Source organism: Lepisma saccharinum, chromosome 9 (assembly GCF_977018435.1).
Source record: "Lepisma saccharinum chromosome 9, izLepSacc3.1, whole genome shotgun sequence".
Taxonomy (NCBI): domain Eukaryota; kingdom Metazoa; phylum Arthropoda; class Insecta; order Zygentoma; family Lepismatidae; genus Lepisma; species Lepisma saccharinum.
In genome coordinates, this window is record NC_139237.1 from 83,783,700 (window position 1) to 83,806,409 (window position 22,710).

A 22,710-nucleotide genomic window follows, 5' to 3' on the forward strand; every position below is an offset into this window, starting at 1 on the left:
AATAGTACGGAAAGCTCTGAGTCAACCAACCAGATATAAAACGAAAATGTATAATCATGAATTCGCACCTATTATCACGCCAATTATTATTGCAAGGCTTTCCCCATTAAAGTTTCCAAATGAAAATTTAAAATAAACCACATAAGATTTCCAGATTGAATGAAGTTTATGGAACTGTCAAAGTTATTCCGATACAATACGTCCTACTATGTGAAACCAGTTTCTTTCGACCAGTCAAATACTGTACACGATTATGTATCTCTACATGCATGGTTTTTCAAATGTACCGTTCGTAAACTTCATGCTGTTAGTGGTCAAATAAGGGTTACATTTATTAGCATAAATAGTACTAATTTACTATTCACGGAACTGCAGAAATTTGACTTATCTAATAGCTTGATTTAGCTGTTTAAAGGGGCACGTATCACATTTGCATAATTTTTCTTCACGGAGCAAGTTACGCGATCCATAAACATATTCTGCAATATCACGAATAAAATGAACATGTATATTTTATATATCGAAACGGAAAATACACCATACTTTACCCATTACTCCTTAGCAGGGATAAGCTCACGACTCGACTCATCGTACAGAACTTCGGCGTAGGGCGTGCTGCTTCGTGGTGGTCAGAGGACCGGCTGTTCAGTGGTGGCAACTCCATTTAAAATAAAATCCCTGTTAGGTAGAGAAAATTTCCCATTATCTGAGGAAAAAATCCCTTTATCTGAGGAGAAATTCCCTTTATCTGAGGAGAAATTCCCTATGAAAATGAAATTTTCCTCGATTCGTCAGAACATTTGCAAATACACAAAGTTATCCATTGATATAATAAATGAAATATGTATAATTTCCTGCACAATACATAAAAATCTTTTTCATATTATCCACAGACAAAGTCCCGCCTTTTATCTGCTAGGATCATCTTACGTGCTGAAAATTGTTTTTAAACAGAAGCATAGTTAGATGTACAAATTTGAATGCTGAAATGTTATATTGTAATGCGTGAATGCTAGAAGACCAAAACTTGACACATCTTGACATCTTTACACCTTAATCAACAAATATAACCAATCTCTATAAGCAATGGTCGTCGTACCGCATTGCTATTTGAATAAAACTCATTGTAATTTTATTTATCCCCTAATTTAACTAAAAAAAAAAAAGGTAAAGTGCTCCCCTGTGCTTAGCACCACGCCATGAAGGCGTATAGGGGGTGTGGGGGTAACGCCCCACACTTTCTTGATCCGGTCGTGAGTGGGGGTGATGTGATCAGCATCACGCCCCTGACCGCCTTTACCCCCCAGGGTTTCCCCCAGGTACCCATGTTATTCGACGCTGGGTGGGCGCCGGGGCCGCTTCCATCGTTAGAAAAGTTCCCGGATTTGAACCGGCCGGGGATCGAACCCGGGACCTTTAGCATGGCAGTCAGACGCGTTACCGACTGAGCCACCGCGGCCAACCCTAATTTAACTTCATATAATAAATAAAACTTCCAATTTTATTTTAACTTAATTTAACTTCATATGATAAATAAAGTTCCGAACTTGCCTGGTGGTCGAGCATGATAAGACGATATTACACCCTGACGAAAATTAGAGCAATTTCCTTAAGCCTGTAAGCTTAAGGGAAAACATTGGTCACAATTATCTCGAGAACCAGACGACTGAAAAATTTCAAATTTTACCCGAGTACTGAGAAAGGATGTTTCTAGGTAACCCACTTTCTGACATTTTCATTTACTGCATCAATCTCGCCACCAAAGTTCCCGAGTTCGATTCCCGGTCTGTACCTTACCACATGGCGCTACAGCTCCTCATGGGCTTTGGCCTCCTCAACTATGTGCCTCCATCTGCAATGTCCTCTGCAATCTCCCACCATCTTTTCACCTTCATGTGACGCAAATCTTCCAGGACACCATCTAGCCATCTTGTCATTGGTCTTCCTCCTCTTCTTGTTGAATAGATTTTTCTTGCATCACTTTCCTTTGCATTCTATCCTTTCCCATTCTCTGTACGTGACCCAGCCACCGCATTCTTTGTGATTTAATAAATCTCACAATATCCTCTTTCCCTAGTATATGGTTAATTTCTTCATTAGTTCTTATTCTCCAGAAATTATTTTCATTAACCGGTCCATATATTTTGCGTATCACCCTCCTCTCAAATCTGCGCAATGCTTCCTCTTCTGTCTTATTCATTACCCATGTCTCTGAACCATATGTTATTATAGGTCTTATTAACGTTTTATATATGGTAATTTTGAGATTCCTGTTTATTAGTTTGCTCTTTAATAATTGCATGTTTGCATAATATGCTCTATTCCCCATGTATATCCTTTCCTTTATCATGCTATCTTTTTTATTTTGTTCATTTATGATCAGCCCTAAGTATTGGAATGACCTGACTCTTTCAAATTCCTTCCCATTTATTTCTATTCTTTCCTCTCTATATTTGTCAGGTTTTGGGTAACAATCATGTACTTTGTTTTATTGACATTTGTTTCTAGTCCTAACCTGTTTGCAGTTTCTTCTAATCTCCGGTATGTCTTCTTTAAATCGTTTCCTGTTCGTGCTATTATTGCAATGTCATCTGCATATGCGCATATTTGAGTGCTCTTTGTAAAAATTGATCCTCTCTTATCTACCTTTTGAACGGCCACGTGTAACGCTAGTATGAAGAGTGTGGTTGACAGTCCAACTCCCGGTCTGTACATGGACGTTTATTGTTATTGTTCCATATCAAGTTTGGCTAATTTTCACTCGAGTTTCTCTATGGTAAATTCGTCACCTTATAATCAAGGAGTTCCGGTTTCGATACCCGGTGAAAGAACATACAGGTTCGGATCCCACTTTCAGGATTGTTAAAGGTCCAGGAATCTTTTTCTCTCGCAGAATTTAAATTCGGTCCAAGTTGCGTATTGTTACATTGAAAAAAGGTTCCTGGACCGAATTGAAATTCATTCTGGAAAAAAGGTTCCTGGACCGAATTGAAATTCATCCGGGAAAAAGGTTCCCGGATTGTATTTAAATTGATCCGAAAAAAGGTTCCTGGACCTAATTGAAATGCTTTAAATATGAAAAGGTTATGCACTGTCTAGAACTCATTTACGTTTGCTGATTTTCTCTCCCAGTCCGGAATTGAAATTATTTACAATTCCTGCGCCAGGGTTGACCGATTAAAAGTTGCCTTCTAAAAATGTCCACGAGTACGTTTTACATTGGAATGTCACGCTGCTGTTGTGGAAAGCGTAGCACAGGGAATAAATACGTAATAATTATGTTGTTCTCTCGTGGGCCAGGTTCAAAAACTCCCTTGTCGAAGAGTTACTGTACATAACGCAATATTAGTGTGGCGTCACATTGAGTTTAAAGAAACCCGTCACGTGTTGCTCTGGCCTCCGATCCAGGAACCACAGCCAATAGGAGCCGCCCAGTAGATATCACAACAGGGACAGGTAGTGTTGCCAGAGGTGTTGCTACAAGCAAGTGAAGGAACACGCACGTGAGAATGGGGCTAAATGGAGAGGGGTAACGTAACTGCAGTGTTTGCGTTTCGCCCACTTCAACCTTGTACAGTCACGGACACATTGAAAGTCAATGTATTCATTACAAGCCGGCAGTGCCCGTGACTGTACCTTAGATTCTCGAGGCAGCCAGCACCTGGATTATTCTTTCATGCTCACAAGTGGATAATTGCTTATCGTCAGGTCCGTAATCGATCCAAGTTGTGTATTGTGTCATTTCAATACGTAACTTGGACCCCATTTAAACTGATTCTGGAAAAAATGTTCCTGGACCGTATTGAAATTGAACCTGGAATAAGGTTCCCGGACCGAATTTAAATTGATTCAGAAAAAAGGTTCCTGGACCGTATTTAAATTGATCCTGAAAAAAAGGTTCCTGGACCGAATTGAAATACGTTACAGATAAAAAGGTTCTTTACGATCCAGAACCCATTTACGCTTGCTGATTTTCTCTCCTGGACCGGAATTGAATTTATTTACAATTCCTGGACCTTTAACAACCCTGCCCACTTTACAACTGTAGGTCCAGTCCCAATTATCCATTTTGTCCATAAAGTGTACTTAAAACAAACTCAAAACTTGTTCCAATACCGTGTCTAAAAGAAAATGTTCTTAAAGTTATCATTACTTCTTTGCATACAACGAGAGTGCGCGTCAAATCTCCTGCACATGGCCTTGAACGACTGAACAGCACCAGCGAATCACAGACGTGCGGCGTTGCCTAGTTCCGTGACAACGCGTTTCGCTCAACCACTCTGTCTGGTTTCCGCGTGAGATTTCGACATGGCACAGCTGCAGTGCGCTGCTATTGGCTATCGCTATATGCAGGAGATTTGACGCGCACTATAGTACATCCAGGATGCCTGTTAAAGTGAGAATTAATAATGTTCCTACAAATTAATGATAGTATGAGTATTTCAATGATACCACGCGCTTGTTCTACAATATGAATAACAGCAATTACGCAAGAACACGTGGCGAAAGTGAGCTCACAAACCACTTCAAATTTATCGAAAAAAATAACTGTTCCATTCTTATAAAGACAAATCAAATGCACTACTCAAGCCATATCTTACACAATAGAATAATCTACCAGAACACTGATAAAAAATGAAAAAATAAGCGTAGGATATTACTAATTTCTTTCGATTTAAAAAAAAAACAACAAAAAACAATACTGCATGATGAGAATTTGTGTTATCCTTTCCACTTAGGGTTAACAGGATCTTTCAAGATAAGTTACTCTTGAAGTTAAGCCCACTTGGTTCAGACGACTGGCCTGCACGTAAGTAAGTAATTTACTATTGTCATGTTTTTTGAAAGAAGATATTTATACGTCTTGACTAATTTTTCTCTCCTAATAAATTGTTCTTTAAATTTTAATAAATCACAAGATAATAGAGTGTATCAAATGGTGTTTCTACCATCCATGAACAGAGTCGAGTGTATTTATCAAAGCTTTTGTAAAGTTTAAGTGTGCCAGCTTGAAGCTTATTGGCAGTTTTAGGCCAAATCCACTACCAGAGCTGTGTCTAGCTGCTACGTCACTCTCAGCTCAAGAAGTCATTTTCCGGTCATTAACATTCCTCAACTATACACACATTTTTCAAAGTGTACATACTATGAAAATGTAATCCAAGACTGGGTTTCTTAAACTCCAAAAATATATTCCAAGAAAGAAATTTGAAATAATTTATATCGTCCGCCATCTTGAAATGCGTTGACCAAATTCACTCAAATATTGTGAGACATTCAGCTACTGTTAAAATTTTAGCTGAATATCTTAACATTTACTTCCGTTGCAAAATTAACTTGTCCCTCTTCTCACTAACTTCAACCTTATATTTCAAAGCTTTTATTGACAAACTGTAACACAAACGATACTCTAATACTCCTTTGAGATTGGTACTGCAACACAAAAAATGTAGTCCACTCATAGTTTTAAAACTGTCAAAAATGTGCAAGGGGAAGAACTATAACAACGTCACGTGTTCTAAAGTTCAAGATTGATTGCCCACGGATTAGCTTCAATCATGAGGGTAATCCCAATAATATATTTTAATATTTTTCTATAGACAGCACGCTAGACACGAACAATGAGCTAAAAAGTATAAAAAAACCTACGGATTCCAAATACGACGTCAGGTTCGGAGAACAAAACCTATTCCTACATGTGGCACAATGGATTTGTAACAAAGCATGTCAGTTATTGTTGGTTTAGGAAACATTATAGTAGATCCAAGGAATCTTTATAATTTTAATGTAACCAATCGTGTGTCTTCTCTTCCAGTGACGCACAAATTCATTGCGTTCCTTCTCTGCCTTTGTGCAGCTCCGTTGGGATCTTACGCAAGAAATGTTACGCACAATCCCCGTGAGTATATTATATAACTGAAACATTATATTTTTCTTGTCTTTCTTGTATCCGAAATAATATTTGTACCCTTACTGGGAATTAATGATCAGTTCTTCATGTACCTATATGCATTATTTCAACCTAGGCAGATAACTTAGTAAGAAAAAAAACTGCCTTTAATTCATAGATTTTTGTCTTTATATGCCGATTTTAAAACGGTAATTGACTTTTGTAATCTGTCCTCCATTTTGATCTATATTCGTATGTTCTATTCTGGAGTGATCTGTAGTGTCTATCTTTTCTGTCTGCCTCCGTGACTGAGATCCATCATCTTTCATGCATTATTGTTATTGTTATTATTATTTAAAATGTATTTCAGGGGGCTTCAACCTCCATCCCCTCTTCCAGTCCGCTTTTTCTATAGTGTTGCTCTTATAGCCCACGTGTTTACTTCGTTAACGACGAAGAACTGAAGAAAGCCGCCGCCACGAATGTGGGTGGGGATAAATAGCTGGCGAGTTGTTTTCGTCCAATCACACTCAACCTTCAGCCAATGGGCGCAGCTGTCATTCTGCTTGTCTACTCCACGTGGAGTCAGTCACATGACTGCGGATACGCTGTTGCCGTACTTTGCAACTTCAATGTGAAGACCGTGGGAAGGTTCTTGTGCGCGGAGGGACAAGGCGTGGAGTATATGTGTGGCAACACTGTGCGTTGAATGTGATTGTTGCAGCTGGTGGGTGCGCTCTGTGGACTTCAAAGCCAGCCGGTCGTTAACGTAGCTAGCGCGTCGACTATACCGCTTTCTGTTTTTAGTCTCTCTATTCCCACTTTCTAGGTTATTTCTAACTTTTATACTTCGCTTTTCTACCACTTCTCGCTAATCGCGAGGATAAGAGTGAGTGATATATGAAATTGATGAAGAAACATTACCAACGAACACCCATGCCGAGGCTGGGATTCGAACCCGGGACCGCTGGTGTCGTGGCGCGGTGTACTAACCACTCCGCCAGATGTTGATACTACAACTAGGAAATAGCTAGTTCCAGTATCGACATTTGTGCTTTGTGGCTACACCAGTTCTATTTGTAATTGTGGACATCTGTTGCTTTTCAAAATCTGTTGATCCACTTCTTCATCTTCATGAAACATGATTATTATTATTCCAGGTGCTTGCGACCAACACACCACTGGCTACAATTACACCTTGTTTGAGACCCTGCCAGTTATAACCCATGGCATCCACCTGGAGTTTAGCGTCATAACCCCATCCGACGCCCTTCTTCTACTGACCATCAACGGAGACGTATCACTCCGCCACTACGAGATCCACTTGGGAGGCGCAGGGAACACGGTGTCTAGTATCAGAGACAGCCAGGCAGGTCTGGACGTCGTGCGAGTTAACACAGTTGGGTTGCTGGACCAATATTCTTACAAGTCCTTCTGGTTCAGATACTTGGGAGGTGTCATCGAGGTTGGACAAACTGGGAACACCATCCCTTTCCTGTCCTACCACGTTGGCGACTATGGATTCAATACAGTTGGGTTCTCGTCCTGGGCTGGTACCAGTGCCAAGTGGATGGTCTACACGGGGGAAAATGGTAAGTACTTACATACTTGGCGCATGTCTTAAAGAGACACGTCACAAGGTAATTTCAATGAGGTGGTTCAAGGGTAGGTGATATATTTTCAGATTCGATTTCTATCTTCCTTCCTTCCTCAGTTTCTATTTCTCTGTCTCCCTTCCCCTCTCTGTCCTCTTCTTGTTCTTCTTCTCTGTCTCCCTTCCCCTCTCTGTCCTCTTCTTGTTCTTCTTCTCTGTCTGCCTTCCCCTCTCTGTCCTCTTCTTGTTCTTCTTCTCTGTCTTGTTGTCTTTCTTCCTTCCTCTCTCTCTCCCCCATTTCCTCTATGTCTTCCTTCCTTCCTCCCTCTCTGCCTTCCTTCCTTCCTTCCTATCAGTCTTCCTTCCTTCCTCTGTGTCTTCCTTCCTGCGTCCTATGATTCTACTTCTGTTATTCCAGATTGTGACAAAGAGTTTTTACTTTATGTTACAGACGGTAAATTAACCGAATACATTTAATACACGAATACTGTTTTCACATGATGGAGTAACGGTAATTCTGTCGTCTTGCAATCAAAGGGTCCAGGGTTCAAGTCACATAGTGGATCGCTTCCCACTATAAACTCTTGGTCCAATTCCGATTTGATTTGACTATCCAATAAATAAAAATCTAATATCTTATTTCTTCATTACAGCCGAGAACTTCGAAACAACCAACTACGCCTACACCCATTACACGCTAGCTGTAGAAGATGCAGGAAACATCCACCTGCAATTCGCATTGAAAGCTGCTTCAGACGCCCTAGTGTTGCTGTCTCGAGTACCATTCCCGTCCGTAGGCTCCAATGTGTATGAAATCCTGATCGGTAGCACATCTCGAGGATTGGCCCAAATGCACACCAGCGTGCGGAAGTTACAAGGCTCAGGGCAGGAGCTGGGGGCCATTGTCACACCTGGAATTGTGGATCCATTAAACTACAAGTGTTTCTGGCTTGATGTTTCGAGCGGTGGAATCATATCGCTGGGCACTGTTGGGGATTCTGTACCTCTCTTCCAATACACGGATACTACTTCACCCATTTCTGTAGCTTACTATGCATTCTCCAGCGATTACGTATACTCTGCAGATTGGCGTTCGCCTTGTGAATGCTGAATGTAAGTATAATGGGTTCTGAAATAGTTTTCATCTTCCTATACATATTTATAATTTTCCGTATTTCTGCTTTTTACATTTACAATATGGTCCTTCATTATTACCTTATTCCATCTATTACTTGTACTCTGTGCCTACTGCATGAATTAACGTATAAACTTAACTTAAGTTCTCCTTCTTAAGTTCTAATACTTGAATTGATTGATTGAATTGTTGTTTTAAGTCCACTTTATGCACAGTAAGGCTAATCGGGACTGGACCTACAGTTTAAAGTGGGATTCGAACCACTATGGGCCTCCACCGGGTATCGAACGGAAGAGATGCTCGAAGGAAGAACAAAGGAAGAGAGGCTCGAAGGAAGAACAAAGGAAGAGATGCTCTAAGGAAGAACAAAGGAAGAGATGCTCTAAGGAAGAAGAACGGAGGAGATGCTCGAAGGAAGAAGAAAGGAAGAGATGCTCAAAGGAAGAAGAACGGAAGAGATACTCTAAGGAAGAAGAACGGAGGAGATGCTCGAAGGAAGAAGAACGGAGGAGATGCTCAAAGGAAGAAGAACGGAGGAGATGCTCTAAGGAAGAAGAACGGAGGAGATGCTCGAAGGAAGAAGAACGGAAGAGATGCTCAAAGGAAGAAGAAAGGAAGAGATGCTCAAAGGAAGAAGAACGGAAGAGATGCTCGAAGGAAGAAGAAAGGAAGAGATGCTCAAAGGAAGAAGAACGGAAGAGATGCTCTAAGGAAGAAGAACGGAGGAGATGCTCGAAGGAAGAAGAAAGGAAGAGATGCTCAAAGGAAGAAGAACGGAAGAGATGCTCTAAGGAAGAAGAACGGAGGAGATGCTCGAAGGAAGAAGAAAGGAAGAGATGCTCAAAGGAAGAAGAACGGAAGAGATACTCGAAGGAAGAACAAAGGAAGAGATGCTCGAAGAAAAAAAACGGAAGAGATGCTCGAAGGAAGAAGAAAGGAAGAGAGGCTCGAATGGGAGCATCTCCTCCGTTCTTCTTCCTTCGAGCCTCTCTTCCTTTCTTCTTCCTTCGAGCATCTCTTCCTTTCTTCTTCTTCCAGCATCTCTTCCTTTCTTCGTCCGATTCTATATCTCTTTTTCTTTCTCTGATTCTATTTATCTCTCTTATTCCTCCTCCTATTCTAATTCTCTATCTTTTCAACCTTCATTTCTGTGCTTCTAGATTGTGTAAAAAAGGGGTGAACAAGAAGTCTTCTCTTGAGTAAGTAATGAAGGTGATCTCGCACTATATATATCTTTACATCCTAAAATTTCATCTACTTACCTTCATTCTTTTTATTTTTTCAGAAATATTTCAACACTAGATTGGAATTGGAACTCCACCAGAGAATATCAACTCCTGCAAGACGTTCATCAACCACAAATCTGAATTAATAAACTTACTTTAAGTACGTGCTTGTTTGTTTCCAACGATTCAATGCATATGTACTTGTTCTAATGACATTATTGATAATGTAAAATAACGCACAGTTTTTAAATTTTTAACATGCATTTCCCAAGAAATCATCACTAATCTGTTTTTATTGTAAATAAACAATGTAGCTCTATTGGAAACCTTTAGGACACTGTACAACTATTTGGAATACAGATAAGGTACTTGATTTTAATATCCAGTGGTGGTCTTACAAGAATGTACACTGCAAAGAAAGTAATATGACCATTTTCTTCCAAGACGCAGGTCGGTTTTGAAGACAATATCGTTCGTTTCATCTTGGATGATTCATTGTATTGGCTCTAATATCATGTTGCTAGTTCATCTTCCATCCTCATCGTCACGACTTACTTACAGAGTTAGAAAAACAACGCAACGAGATCTAAAGTTGATTAGTGTCGAAAGAGTAAAATTACGATAGAGATTAAGTACAAAAGTTTGTAATGTATTACAGAAAATCTCATGCAATTCACATAGCTATGACTCACAAAATTTGTAAATTTTCAGTGCACTTTAAGCACAAACACTAATCGGAGAACAGAATATATATATATACAGGGTGACCTGTAATTAATGTATTCCCTGAAAGGGGTTAAAATAGAGGCAATTTGCAATGAATTTGACCATATGATACCCCGTCCAAAAATTAGTAGTTTTCGAGATAATCGAATTTCTATTCTTTTTTTTTTAAATGACAATTTTCCACATAAAAATGCGAATTGAGAAAAAACAGTCAAATCGATCGGGGGATCAAGCTGGGCAGCCATCATGCTGGTAAATCATGTCACGTCGTGTAGCTAGAGGCATAGGCTATCCTCCAACAACATTGCCATCCCGTTCCTCAAAAAATGTTCATAAGTGATGCCATTTAAGATTTGGGGCAGGAAAAATGGCTCGATCAAATGATTGTTGATGACGCCCATCCATACTTCTGCCTGGGCGTGCGACAGTGGCTGGATGAAAATTACCCAAATAAATGGAGAGGCCGAGGCGGCCAGATCCCCCGATTTGACGCTTTGCGACTTTTACATTTGAAGCCACATGAAAGACTTAGTTTACAAGACACCGGTAAACTCGCAAGAAGAGCTCAGGGAGAGGATCTTAACAGCTGGTCAACACATCAATGACACCATCACATTACGAGTTACGAGACCAAATGTCCGTAAAAACCTGCGTGCCTGCATTCGTAACGGAGGTACCCACTTTGAGCAAGACCTGTAATGTTCTTTAATTGTATTGTTCATTGATTCAGTTCACATGAAGAGAAATGAAGTATTATTTCTTGTACACAAATGTGAATGTTAGCAACATTTGTACCTTGTTGGATAGCAGATGTCACAAGGAAGTAATTTACGTAATTTGTACGCTTCGTGTCATACCATTTTTGTTATTAATACGTTGCCAAGTAAACTAAGAGTGCATTTTTTATCATCACTTGTAAGTTTAGACCCACCCGTTACTTACATGAGATTGTTATTTGGGAAAAACTTTTTTCCAACAAACCACTTATTTGTTAGCTATCAGAAAACGCTGAAATATGTACTATTGATTTCGAGGAAACGCCTTTAACCAACGGGCTAACCGAAACACAACTCAGATATAAGGTAGTTCTTATGGACATCTTTCCAAATGACTGCAATCAAGTACAATTCCATTTCTGCGCCGTCGAAAAGAGTGGAAGCGATGATATAATAGACGTTTGATTCCCCGCGCAACTAAGAGCTCGCAGCTTAAGATAATTCTCGTCAAGGTCGGCCGTGGATGCCGTCAGCAGAACATAGGCGGTTGCAAGGTGAATCAACCGTTTGCTTTCTTCATGTCTACATGCTCAGGGAAGCTAATCGAGACTGGAGCTACAGATTTGAAGTGAGATCCGAAAAATGGGATACCTATATCCTGAAATACGCGCTCCCCTGAAAGGTGTTATGTGTGTTGCTTAACTCTATGGAGAAACGTGGATTTTAATAGCAAATTTTCAATGGCAACTTCTACCACCGCAACACGTATAACACCCTGCAGGGCAGGAAAGGGTGTGTATCGGGATCTATGTGTCCCACTTTTATTGCCAGTGAGTGTACACTAGCGCTTGGGTTATTTGTCCCCTTTCTAAGCAAAAGGACGACCAACCATTATGAACAACAATATAAAGAACAAAAATAATAATCCTTTGCGCAACAGCCCTGAAGGGCCTTGGCTTACCTACCGACTGCCGGTCTCCCTCCCACGCTTTCCTTCGTCACCTCTAAGCGTGGAGATCTTCAACCAGGATTGGAATAGCCGGGTGGTCAGCCCGACGTATCCCCAGCCGTTGTAGTAGCGCCCCAATTTCCTCACGATGATGAGTTGCCACCGGCCCTATACACAGGCCGAAAATTCCCGGAGACTGAACCCGGGATCGAACCCATGCCGTCCCGCAAGGTGCCTTAGACCGCACAGCCACGGAGGAGGACCAACATAAAGAACAAGGTGCACAAATTTAAGCAGAATTGAACGCCTTAAACAATAACCTTAAAACAATAACATATCTGATGACCTAAGTCTCCACCTGGTGCCGCCACCTACTGACTGTTTTGTAATTTTTAATCAAGAATAGTTTCAAAGCGCTCACAACTGAGTGTTCACCTCAAGCCGACACAAAATCCCACAAAGGATAACCCTGGCCGCTGGTCTAGGCGCCTCAACTTAGTTACGTGTAGTCACTATGGGAACGGCGGGCAGTACGGCCCATTGAGTTCTTTTCAGGATTTGACGCAAGGTAGCAGCACCGTACAGTACTGCTTACGTGACGCCAGTGTCTGTCTGCCATGTGCAAAGAGTAGGCTGTTGTTAGTGCAGTCTGTTAAGATATATTTCACTTTATTTATGTTGTAGTTCTCGGCGTGCTGTCTCAATTACCTTTTAGGACCTTCTGTGTTGAAATAGGTAAGATACTACTTAATACAATATACTACACTATTATTACTGTCTACTATGTCTAGAATATGCCCTATACGTTTTAAACAGTAACGTTTCTTCGTTTGGTTAGGAGCCATTTTCTTCCTTAAAGATCTCGGTCGGGCGGTATGGCTCATACTGAAGTCGGGCAGTATTTATTTATTATTACCTTCAACTGAGGTATATCCTCCAATTACAGAAGGCGTACATCATAATAATAATACTAAATTACAATAAAACTTGCAACGTCCCACCTACACACTATTACCACACTCTAAACACTTCACTTAGGAGGACGTCAAAAGTCTACCCATATGCGCTAACTTTTTGTCAGTCGTAGAACATGGACTCAGAAATATCTCAGGGCTTGCTGGGTGTAAGGAAAGACTATACCAGCTTAATATATATATTTATATATGTTTATTATAGTCTCAACACAAGGGTGTCCGTTTGCACACTTACACACGTGTCTTTACCTGAAACCCTTACTACGCGCGTGCATTTACTTGTAGCACACACGTGCTTTTACCTGTACCACGCACGTTCTTTTACCTGTACCACCTTTGGTCTCGAAGAGATAAGGGGGGGGGGGCAGGGAACATCCAATTTATTCCTCGCTGTGAGGCGCCAGGGCGAGTATGGGGACCTAATTTTATTTAGGGCCTTGGTCGCCGCTGACGTCACGGGTTCCCCTGTAAAAGAGAGTAGGTTGTGCGTAGTACCCCAACCACAGCCGGGAATTGGCCGAAACCAATCGGTACTTTCGAATAACGGGCGCAGGGTAAAAGGATTAAAGGATGCCGCGACACCCCCGGCGTTAGCTGGGAATTGGCAAGCCAACCGGTGTCTCCTATGAAGGGACGGCAGGTTAGAAAGGAAGGTCCAGGTGCTCCCAGACAAGCCGGGCAGGTAGAACCTGGGCACCTATCAGCCTAAGCGAGCGGACCAGGTAGGTAGGTTGCTGCTAGGCTCTTCTTCTTCTTTCTTCTTTCTCCGTCCTTCCTTCTGGGATGGCTTCTAGTTCTCAGGCTGGGAGGCCAGTTAACCCTGGATGTTTGCCTGTTGACATCAGGGAGCCAACTGAGCTCCGGTTGAGCATGGTCAGGACGTCATCTTTTGTGACCTGCATCTTGTACTTTATTAGTCATTAACAGGTATCTAATATCGATTTATTAACAAAATAGTGGTTTAACTATCTACAAATACATTTCCCTCTGCAACTGTCGCTAGAGGTACGGTCATACATTGTGCCCCAAAAGTTACCCAAACATATACACAAAAAGGACGGTACAGGACATAACGTGGTACCTTATGGCACCAGGGTATCGACGAGGTTGGTGAGTACCCGATGCCGAGTCGAACGATCCGGCGCCTGCCGAATCTCGAGCAAACCTTGAAGTAGGGTAATCAGCCCTGTTAAGATGTCGGGTTGTGCGAGTTTTTGAAGCAAGTCCAGGAGGGTCTCTTGAGGACTGGTCGAAGTTGTGGTAGCTGCTGGGCTAGTAGCCGGTCGAGGCGCCGGAGTGCTGGGGCCTCTCCTGCTTGGTGGCGGCCGCTGATTGGCCGGTCTCTGCAGTGGTGCTGGTCTTGGAACCGTGGCGAATAACGTCACTGGAACTTCCTGTCGAATTGGCCGAGTTGGAGCTCGGCGTCGGTGGTCAGATTGGGTTTTCCTCTCTGCTTTTATCTTTTTGAAGAGCGGACAGCCTCTATAGCTGGCGTAGTGCTGTTGGTTGCAGTTCACGCATCTTGGTGGTGTGGCCCGGTCTTTTTCCGGGCAGTCAGCAAAGCGGTGAGCCCCCGCGCACTTAACACAGCGGGGCGGAGCGAAGCAATGCCGCTGGCCGTGCCCGACCCTCTGGCACGCGTGGCATTGTAGTATTTGCGTAGAGCGATATTTTTCCACTCTCATAAAAAATTGACCCAATTCATGTAGCTTGTAGATGTCGTACGACTTCGGAACATTCGGCAAGACGACCAATATCAAAGGTAATGGTCGTCTGGACGAGGTGGGACCAGGGGTGGCGTGGTCCCAAGACTACTAGAAGGAAAGGCTGGGGTCAGACACGCCTCTTTTCGCGACTGCGGCGGGTGTGACGTCATGGGCGGACAAACCCCCGGCTGAGTCTTTACCCCATACGGAAAGAAACGTGGAAGGGCTGATCTGTTTTGTTCTTTTCGCTCCTTTTTTCTTGTATTTCTGGATTGTTGGGTTCAGGGTGCGAAATCCTGGAGTGGACGAGGGGGATTTCTCCCCACCAATAATCTTGGCCTCAAAAATCCCCCCACCAAAAATTTCCCGGGGGGACAGTTTTTGTTAAAACAAAGAAAAGATAAGCAATTACTTTTAATTTCAAATATACTTTACTAAGAATAATATCGAAAACGCACACAAATTAGTGTGGCTGTGAGTGTTGAATGCTTTCTCTCTCAAGAGATCACTAACAAATCTACATCAATACGCGCAATAAAAGTAAAACAAGAATGCAAAACAATAATAACTATGAAATCTAATTGATTTATATTAACATAGTGCACAAACTAAACAAAAACTTACACATAATAAAACCACTTCAACTGCCATAATTTATTAACATCTTTAATCGGTTAGTAAAGGTATTAGTTAGCTGCTTTACACTGTCTGATATGTATGAAAGTAACAAATTAATTTCTAATTAATAATCATAATAATTATTTTAATTGAGTAATTTATTTTTACTTTTAATAACATTGAAAAATATGTACATCGTATAATTCACACATATGTTTGTGGGGAGGGGGGTTGTAGGTTACGAACTTTCTCCCCCTCACCAGTTTTCAATGATTTCGCACCCTGGTGGGTTGTGGAGTGCTGCAGTTTACAATGCCTTCAGTGAGGTGTTGCGACGTGTCGTAATCTCCGATGAAAAAATAAAAACAGCGGGTGACAATATATAACTGAACACATCGCATCTAACGAGACTTGTTAGTGGATTGCGATACCAGTAGTCTCATTACACAACATCAGGTTACCATAAACTTCAATTGGGTTACAATTATTAGAATAAAAAATAATAATATTGTAATTTATAATAATATTGTAATTTATAATAAAGGCTCTCACGAGTATAGTAAGATAAAAACTGCAAGCATATACCCCCAATTTAGTATCCTGCCCCACCAAAATTCCTATGTCAATTTTAGGTTCACTGTTGGTATTGAAGAGTTAAATCTCAACCTCCTCCAAATAATTTAATTCTCAATCGCCACACCAAAATTCCCACAACAGTCTAAGCGCAACAGTAATTAATACTCAAGACTTGGCTATTTCCCATCCTAGTGCTCAATTTCCTTACTATAGAGTTGGAAACTTCCCCAACCAAGGGTAATTCTACATCAGAATTCATGATAGAAATTTAAGGTTTAATATGTAATAGCTGGATATTGTGCACCTCAAATAGATATACCGTGTTGCCGAGAGGCGACACTGGTATGTCTCGTCGCGTGAAAATTCCATCTCTTCTCGTGTCTAGTCTCGTTAACAAAACTAATAATACATAGTAACTGTTATAATTCCCTTGGAAATACACAACTTGCTATTTATATACGAGTGATGCTTAAATGACAACTTCCGTCCTCCATTGTTCTATTATTTATTCAGTCAAATTTTCATCACAATCGCCCCCCCGCCCCCAAAGTTAAGTGGGCACCCCTGTTCGACATCCCACTGATTATATATATATATAGTGAGCCTCGACTTTCTTCAGTTCTATGTCTCAAGTTTTCGTTCAGTCGAAAGTTGTTTAAAGTGTTTGTGACGTAATACACACGGAACTTCTTCACATTCCTCCCTGTGTAGTTCAAAGATTCATAAGACTCACAACTGTAATCTGAATAAGGAAAATTAATGATGAAATAAATATCAATAGTCGAAGCAAAGTTACCAAATTTGAAGAAGTTAAGTGAAAACAGCTCCTCTCTCACTCCTAAAAGAGAGCAATAGATGAGGTTGTTTTCTTTTACATATTCAACTTATCCATAATTTTGGCTTTCTGCCTTTCTTTATTTAACAAAACGCATGACCAGGCATATTAACTTCAATTTTACATGAAACTTTAGGTTTCAGAGAGAAATGTGACGACCTAAAAACTACCGATTCAATACATATGTTAATAGCTGTATAATCCAGTTCTGAAGACATACATTATCTCGGATCCTAAGTGAACCTGTATATTTAGTCCCAGCTAGCTTCTGGGCATAATGACGGCTCTTTTTTGTTCATAATTTCTGCATTGATTCCGCTGCGAAACCGTGGCGCGGAGCGATCTGTCCGCCCGTGACGCCACGCCTGACGTCAAGGACCACGTGATCAGGTATGGCCCCAGCCTTCCTTCTAATAGTCTTTGCGTGGTCCACATCAGTAGCTGGTGAAGAGCGTCTAGATGTAGCCTGGAGGCGACTGGAGCTGTGGATAGTGAATCCATGTTCCTTGGTCAAGAATGTTGCCGCATCCGCGGGGTCCAAATCAACCGGGAGGTAGCGAAGGATAACCTTTAGTTTTGCAGCGGCTGAGGAGCCGTATGCGTATCCTATCTTTTTGCGATTCAGGAATTCACATGTTGTAATGAAATCCCGCTGGTCGCGCGATGTAACTCTGCAGCACCCTCTGGTAAAGGTGAATTTAGCTCGATTCTTTGTAAGATCGGAAATTTGGAGAGAGAGATCCTTCCCAGTCATGCTGAAAATAGATATGCAGGGTGGCCTGCGTGTCGTAGTTGGTGGTGAGGAAACTGGCTGGTTGCCTCGTGACGAATTGCTTGGCTGCGACTCGGGCTGGTGGTCGCTGTCATACTCGCTGGTGGTAGAGTTCTCATCATCTACTTCTTCGATTTCAGGTCGTTTGTTACGGGGTCTCTTCTTTGGTTTCCCCGTTTCCATGTCAGGGGAATACCAGAAGCGAACGTGTCTTCCCTCTACCTCTGCTAGGCTGTGAAGGTCATTTCTGCAGTGCACGTACGTGGATTCGAAAGATGAGAATGGAAGGAGGAGGAGAGCTCCGGATAGGATAATAAACCTTTTCTTTTCGAGCAAGGCCTCATCTCCAGGAAGCTATCAACTCGCGGCAAGCCACGGCACCTAGCGACCTGTTGAGTGAGATGAGTCAAGGCAAATGGATAATAAACCTTTTCCTGCTCCCACAAAAATAGGCAATAATTAGGCTGGAGAGTTCAATGAACTAACCGATCTCTAATTACGCACAGGTAATGATCAGGCTGGAAAGTTCATACGAACTAACCGATCACTGATTGATCGGAGGAGAGCTCCGGTCTCGCTGCGCTGGGTTTTATACTCGCGGTGGCGCATGTGTGGTGAAAATTTTAACTACAAGTACGCGTTGCTAACTCATTTTTTTACATATTGCAAACTTCGTACTGAGAAATATCAAGGTTTTGACATTGAGAAATCACTAGTGGGAAAATCACTAGATGCACGTGACAATATAAACTAAAACTGTGTGCATTCAGACAATACAATTAATAATGAGCCTCGCAGGACTCTGCTATTCTAAACAACACGTTGAACAATGTAAATGACAATAATTGATAACATTAAAAAAGAATATAGCGACCAAGCAGGGTCTAATAATGAGTGAAGCTAGTAAACGTAGAGGTGGAACCGTTAACGTTTACTGAATACATTTAAACTAAAAGCGTACGCATCGCAGGGACATTTCGCTTAACTCTTTCATCCGATTAAAAAGAATATAGTGACCACGCAAGGTCTAATAATAATTAAATGGCGACCAAGCAGGGTCGTTACAAACTACAATTACATATATGCAATCCAGACACAAATTGTATTCATTACATAAAACATATAGAACAGTTTATAAATAAAATAAAGAAAAATAATAATCATATAATCTTGAGTATAAATACATCCAGTTATTATGCATTAACTATCACATACTCGAACTTTCAGAATTGCTCTAATGTTTTCTTGTAAGCCAAAAATGGCATTGAAAATGATGGAATGATTATTAATCATAATTTCATTATACATATCACAAATTCTATTAATCGGGCAGCTCTTAAATTTTTGGGTTTTTGGAATTTTAGGGATGAAAATATTTCTACAACGTAAATTATTCTTCCTTATATTAAACTGAAGTTGTCCAAGAAATAAACTATTATCTAATATCTTGTTGACTGTTTTGTACAGGAACAATTGATGTAACAATATTCGCCTACTGCTAAGAGTTTCGAAATTGAATTCCAGAAGGAGGTCTTTGTAGGTCTTTGTCGTTTGTGGAAGTGAGGAACTTCCTACAGTTCATTTATACTTGCTTCCAGTTCCCTACTTTTTAGGAGTTTAATAATAACGCGCATTATAAAATTATGAGCGCAAAGTATGTACAATTGACTAGGTTAGCTACTGTTAAGAGTTGAGTTCCAGCTCCAGCGCCAAAGACGATGGACCAACACGCTTTGCTGCCGCGCCTGAGGAACATCGATGGTATCACTACAAACAGATAGGTGAGGAGTGCAAAAGGGGCAGAAGGAAAGTTGCGGTTTTAAGGCATCCAGCGAGGAAGCATCGAGGTGTTCCTCGATCAGTGGTGCCAACCCCATCAAAATGGTATTAAATCTAGCACAGTTTGATCTTCATTGGCACCTAGCATCCTGCTTTTGGTACAATGGTAAAATCTAGCATAATCTGCAAACGCAAGTCCCAGGGAGATGGAAATTGAATTCAAAGGAATATGTTTTCAGGAAATAGAAATAATATTACGTCCAAATCTTATTTAAACTTCACCAGCGGACTTGTTTTAAAAAAAAGGGAGTATGCATACACAGCGACAAGCTTTCTTACAACTATGCCACGATCCATCCTCTATGTTTTCTTTATCCTGTCGATTTTGTTCGTGAGAAGATTTTATGGCAGAAAATCGGTAGAAGGTTGGGGGTGAACAAAAAGTTCTCAAACCGTTTCAAGTTCTATGCTGAACTAATTTCGTCTGTTGAGCCATTCTATACAATTTTGTTGGAGAATTGACAATATCACATAACTGTAGTGAATAATAAGTAACGCAAGTTCGAAACTCAAAAAGTATATGCATAATTGAACTTAAAACTGCAGTTATCCGAAAAATAATTAATAATACATCCCAGCACAATTTAAAAACATTTGGCATAATTTCAGAGTTTAAGCAGCACTTTTTATTATCCTCAGTCCCGGGTTCGATACCCGGTGGAGGCACATAGTGGTTCGGATCCCACTTTAAACGGAGCGAATTTACAATATAGAGATATTCTCCAATTTTGTTAATATTTTGCATACTCACTAATTTAGGCCTCACAACCACGAATCTGAACTTAAAATTTGGGGTCACGTCTAGAAATCGAAAAAAAAGGGGTCCATGATCTCAACTAACAATGTAGAATTGCTCATTATTTATCGCAAGATCTATCGTTTCACAACGAAATATACATATTCCTGATATACTAAAACCACAAATTTGAACTATGTTTGCCTAACCCAACTGCAACTAACCTAACCTTACGGTGAATGGTGCGTGACCTATGCATGCACGGTTCTACAACCCCAAATTTTAACTATGTTTGCCTAACCTAACCAAACCTAACCTTCCTGTGAATGGTGCGTGGGGCTATTCGCCAATGGTGCGTGACCTATGCGTCCATGGTTCTACACTTTTGTAGCACGTAACTGGTGAAGAGACATTTTTAATCAAAGGAACTGAATCACCGTTTTCAAACTTACCTATTTTCATTCCTCTCCGCCATTCTTCCACGACCAATGCTGTGAACCAAAGAGAATCGCTCTAAACAGCGTCGCAACGCTCTAGAGAGAGGAACGGACGTTGATCGTCATTTCTTCACATCATCAAACATGGTTGCTATGTTTGTTTATGGGGAATCATCGCGATAATTGACAACGTTATTTTACATGTTCTACAACTCAATGTGCAATTTAAACACGTTACCCCCAAATATTATGTGCATATAGGTAAGTACGACTGCATATTTTTTGTGAGTATAACAACTAGTAAAGTAATTACAGAATATCTCTATATTGTAAATTCTTACCTTTTAAACTGTAGGTCCAGTCCCGATTAGCCTTACTGTGCATAAAGTGGACTTAAAACACCAAATCAATCAATCAATTTGTTATCCTCAATCCGCACGACAGGGAGAGTGAACATAATCGAAATTCCTGCAAAATCTAAAATATCGTCAATGCTATTTTCGTAGGTTTTTATAGCGTCACTTTAAAATATTTCATAGTTCAAGGAGGCAAGGGCCTGCAACAACTAACATTCAAAATGCAATGCATAGTACAAGCGATATGTGTGAATGTAATTGAACGCATTTTTCAAACCTTCCTCGGTTTACTATAATTTCTTCCTACGCTCCAAAAAAAGCCACGCGTCGCCACTGCATGATGGTTTTAATACAGTCAATATCTCTAAAGTTCTTCGTACTTCTTATAACAAAACCTAGCGTTGTATACACGTTGTTAATCACATGTGAGACATGTTGTTTAAAGGGCAGGTCAGAATCTAAATGGACAGCAAGGTCTTTAACTATATCTGCCTGTGGAAGTACTTGACCATTAATAGAGTAAGTAGATTGAGAAGTAAACAACACTTGTTTATATTAAAACTAACATCGTATGGCCCATACTGAAGTCGGGCGGTATGGGCCAAATAATGACACGTGATTTAATCAGAGGACAGTGTAAGAAGTCTGGAGGTGACGGCATAATGTACCAAGAACTACTTTACGCAGAAACCTTCATACTGTTAAAACTAAACCACAGGTAGAAATGAAAGCTCAACTAGGTGGTTTTAAACCAACTTTCAATTAAATATACAAGGGTTGGATAAAAAGTAATGGCAACACTGCTATCCCGTGAAAGGGGTGAGTCACAGCGCCACAAGCGTTTCGTGGCTGATAAAGGAATGTCAGACGAGGAAGTATAGTGAGTGGGAGCGATTGTATGTTATTCAGTCAAAAACAGCAGTGCTCTGAAGCAGAGGACGAGAGTGCAAGCGCCCTAACAATATGTTTAGGCAAGAAGAACAACGTCTCTCAGGCAGACGGTCAACGCAGCCTACTTCTGCACCTTCTTGCAACACCACCTTCGTCTCGCATTAAGAAGGAAGCGACGGCACGGTGTCCCATCATCCTGCTTGACAATGCAAGGTGTCACACTGCGAACAATGTGACGGCGCCCCTGCATAACTGGTAGTGCGAGGTACTGGAAATCCGCCGTATTCACCGGTATGAGACCGTGTGATTACGACCGTTTTGTCAAAATGAAGGAACCACTGGGCGGGAAGCAGTACGACACGCGCAAAGCCATCATACGTGCTATAGGGCGGTCACTGCGGGACATCGACAGAGATGGACGCGCTGACGGTGTACGACGCCTTCCATACGTGTGACAGAAGGTCGTAGAGATGATGGGCGATTACTTTGAAGGAATGTAACACGTGCTCCTCTGCCAATACAGTCAAGTACCAATTATACCAGTGTTGCCATTACTTTTTATCCAACCCTTGTACAAGAACAAGCTGGTCACGCATATGAAAAACTTGGATGCTTGGTTAATGCCATTGTCGAGAAATGAATTCTTAAAACTCACCTTTGATTTAGCAGAAAGTTTGAAACTGCCACATCAATTCAATAAAGAAAAGAAAACTGCAGGTAAAGATTTTTATTTA

General features: G+C 41.0%; 1 protein-coding gene and 1 long non-coding RNA gene across 2 annotated transcripts in view; one reads left to right on the forward strand and one right to left on the reverse strand.

The window, feature by feature from the left end:
* LOC145992201 (uncharacterized) overlaps positions 1-22,710 on the reverse strand; it is a 223,757-nt gene that overhangs the window by 11,877 nt on the left and 189,170 nt on the right. The window lies entirely within an intron of this gene.
* Positions 4,702-10,126, forward strand: LOC145992781 (uncharacterized). Its single transcript, XM_083129178.1, has 5 exons — positions 4,702-4,814; positions 5,816-5,899; positions 7,051-7,482; positions 8,138-8,597; positions 9,905-10,126. Coding segments are annotated over exons 1-4 (975 nt in total). The 5' UTR covers positions 4,702-4,813; the 3' UTR covers positions 8,596-8,597; positions 9,905-10,126.

What these genes read in the sequence shown, in the direction of transcription:
- LOC145992781 (XM_083129178.1), top strand. An exon ending in AAATGTTACGCACAATCCCC is followed by an intron (nt 5,900 to 7,050) that starts GTGAGTATATTA and finishes TTATTATTCCAG; the next exon opens with GTGCTTGCGACCAACACACC. An exon ending in GGTCTACACGGGGGAAAATG is followed by an intron (nt 7,483 to 8,137) that starts GTAAGTACTTAC and finishes TCTTCATTACAG; the next exon opens with CCGAGAACTTCGAAACAACC.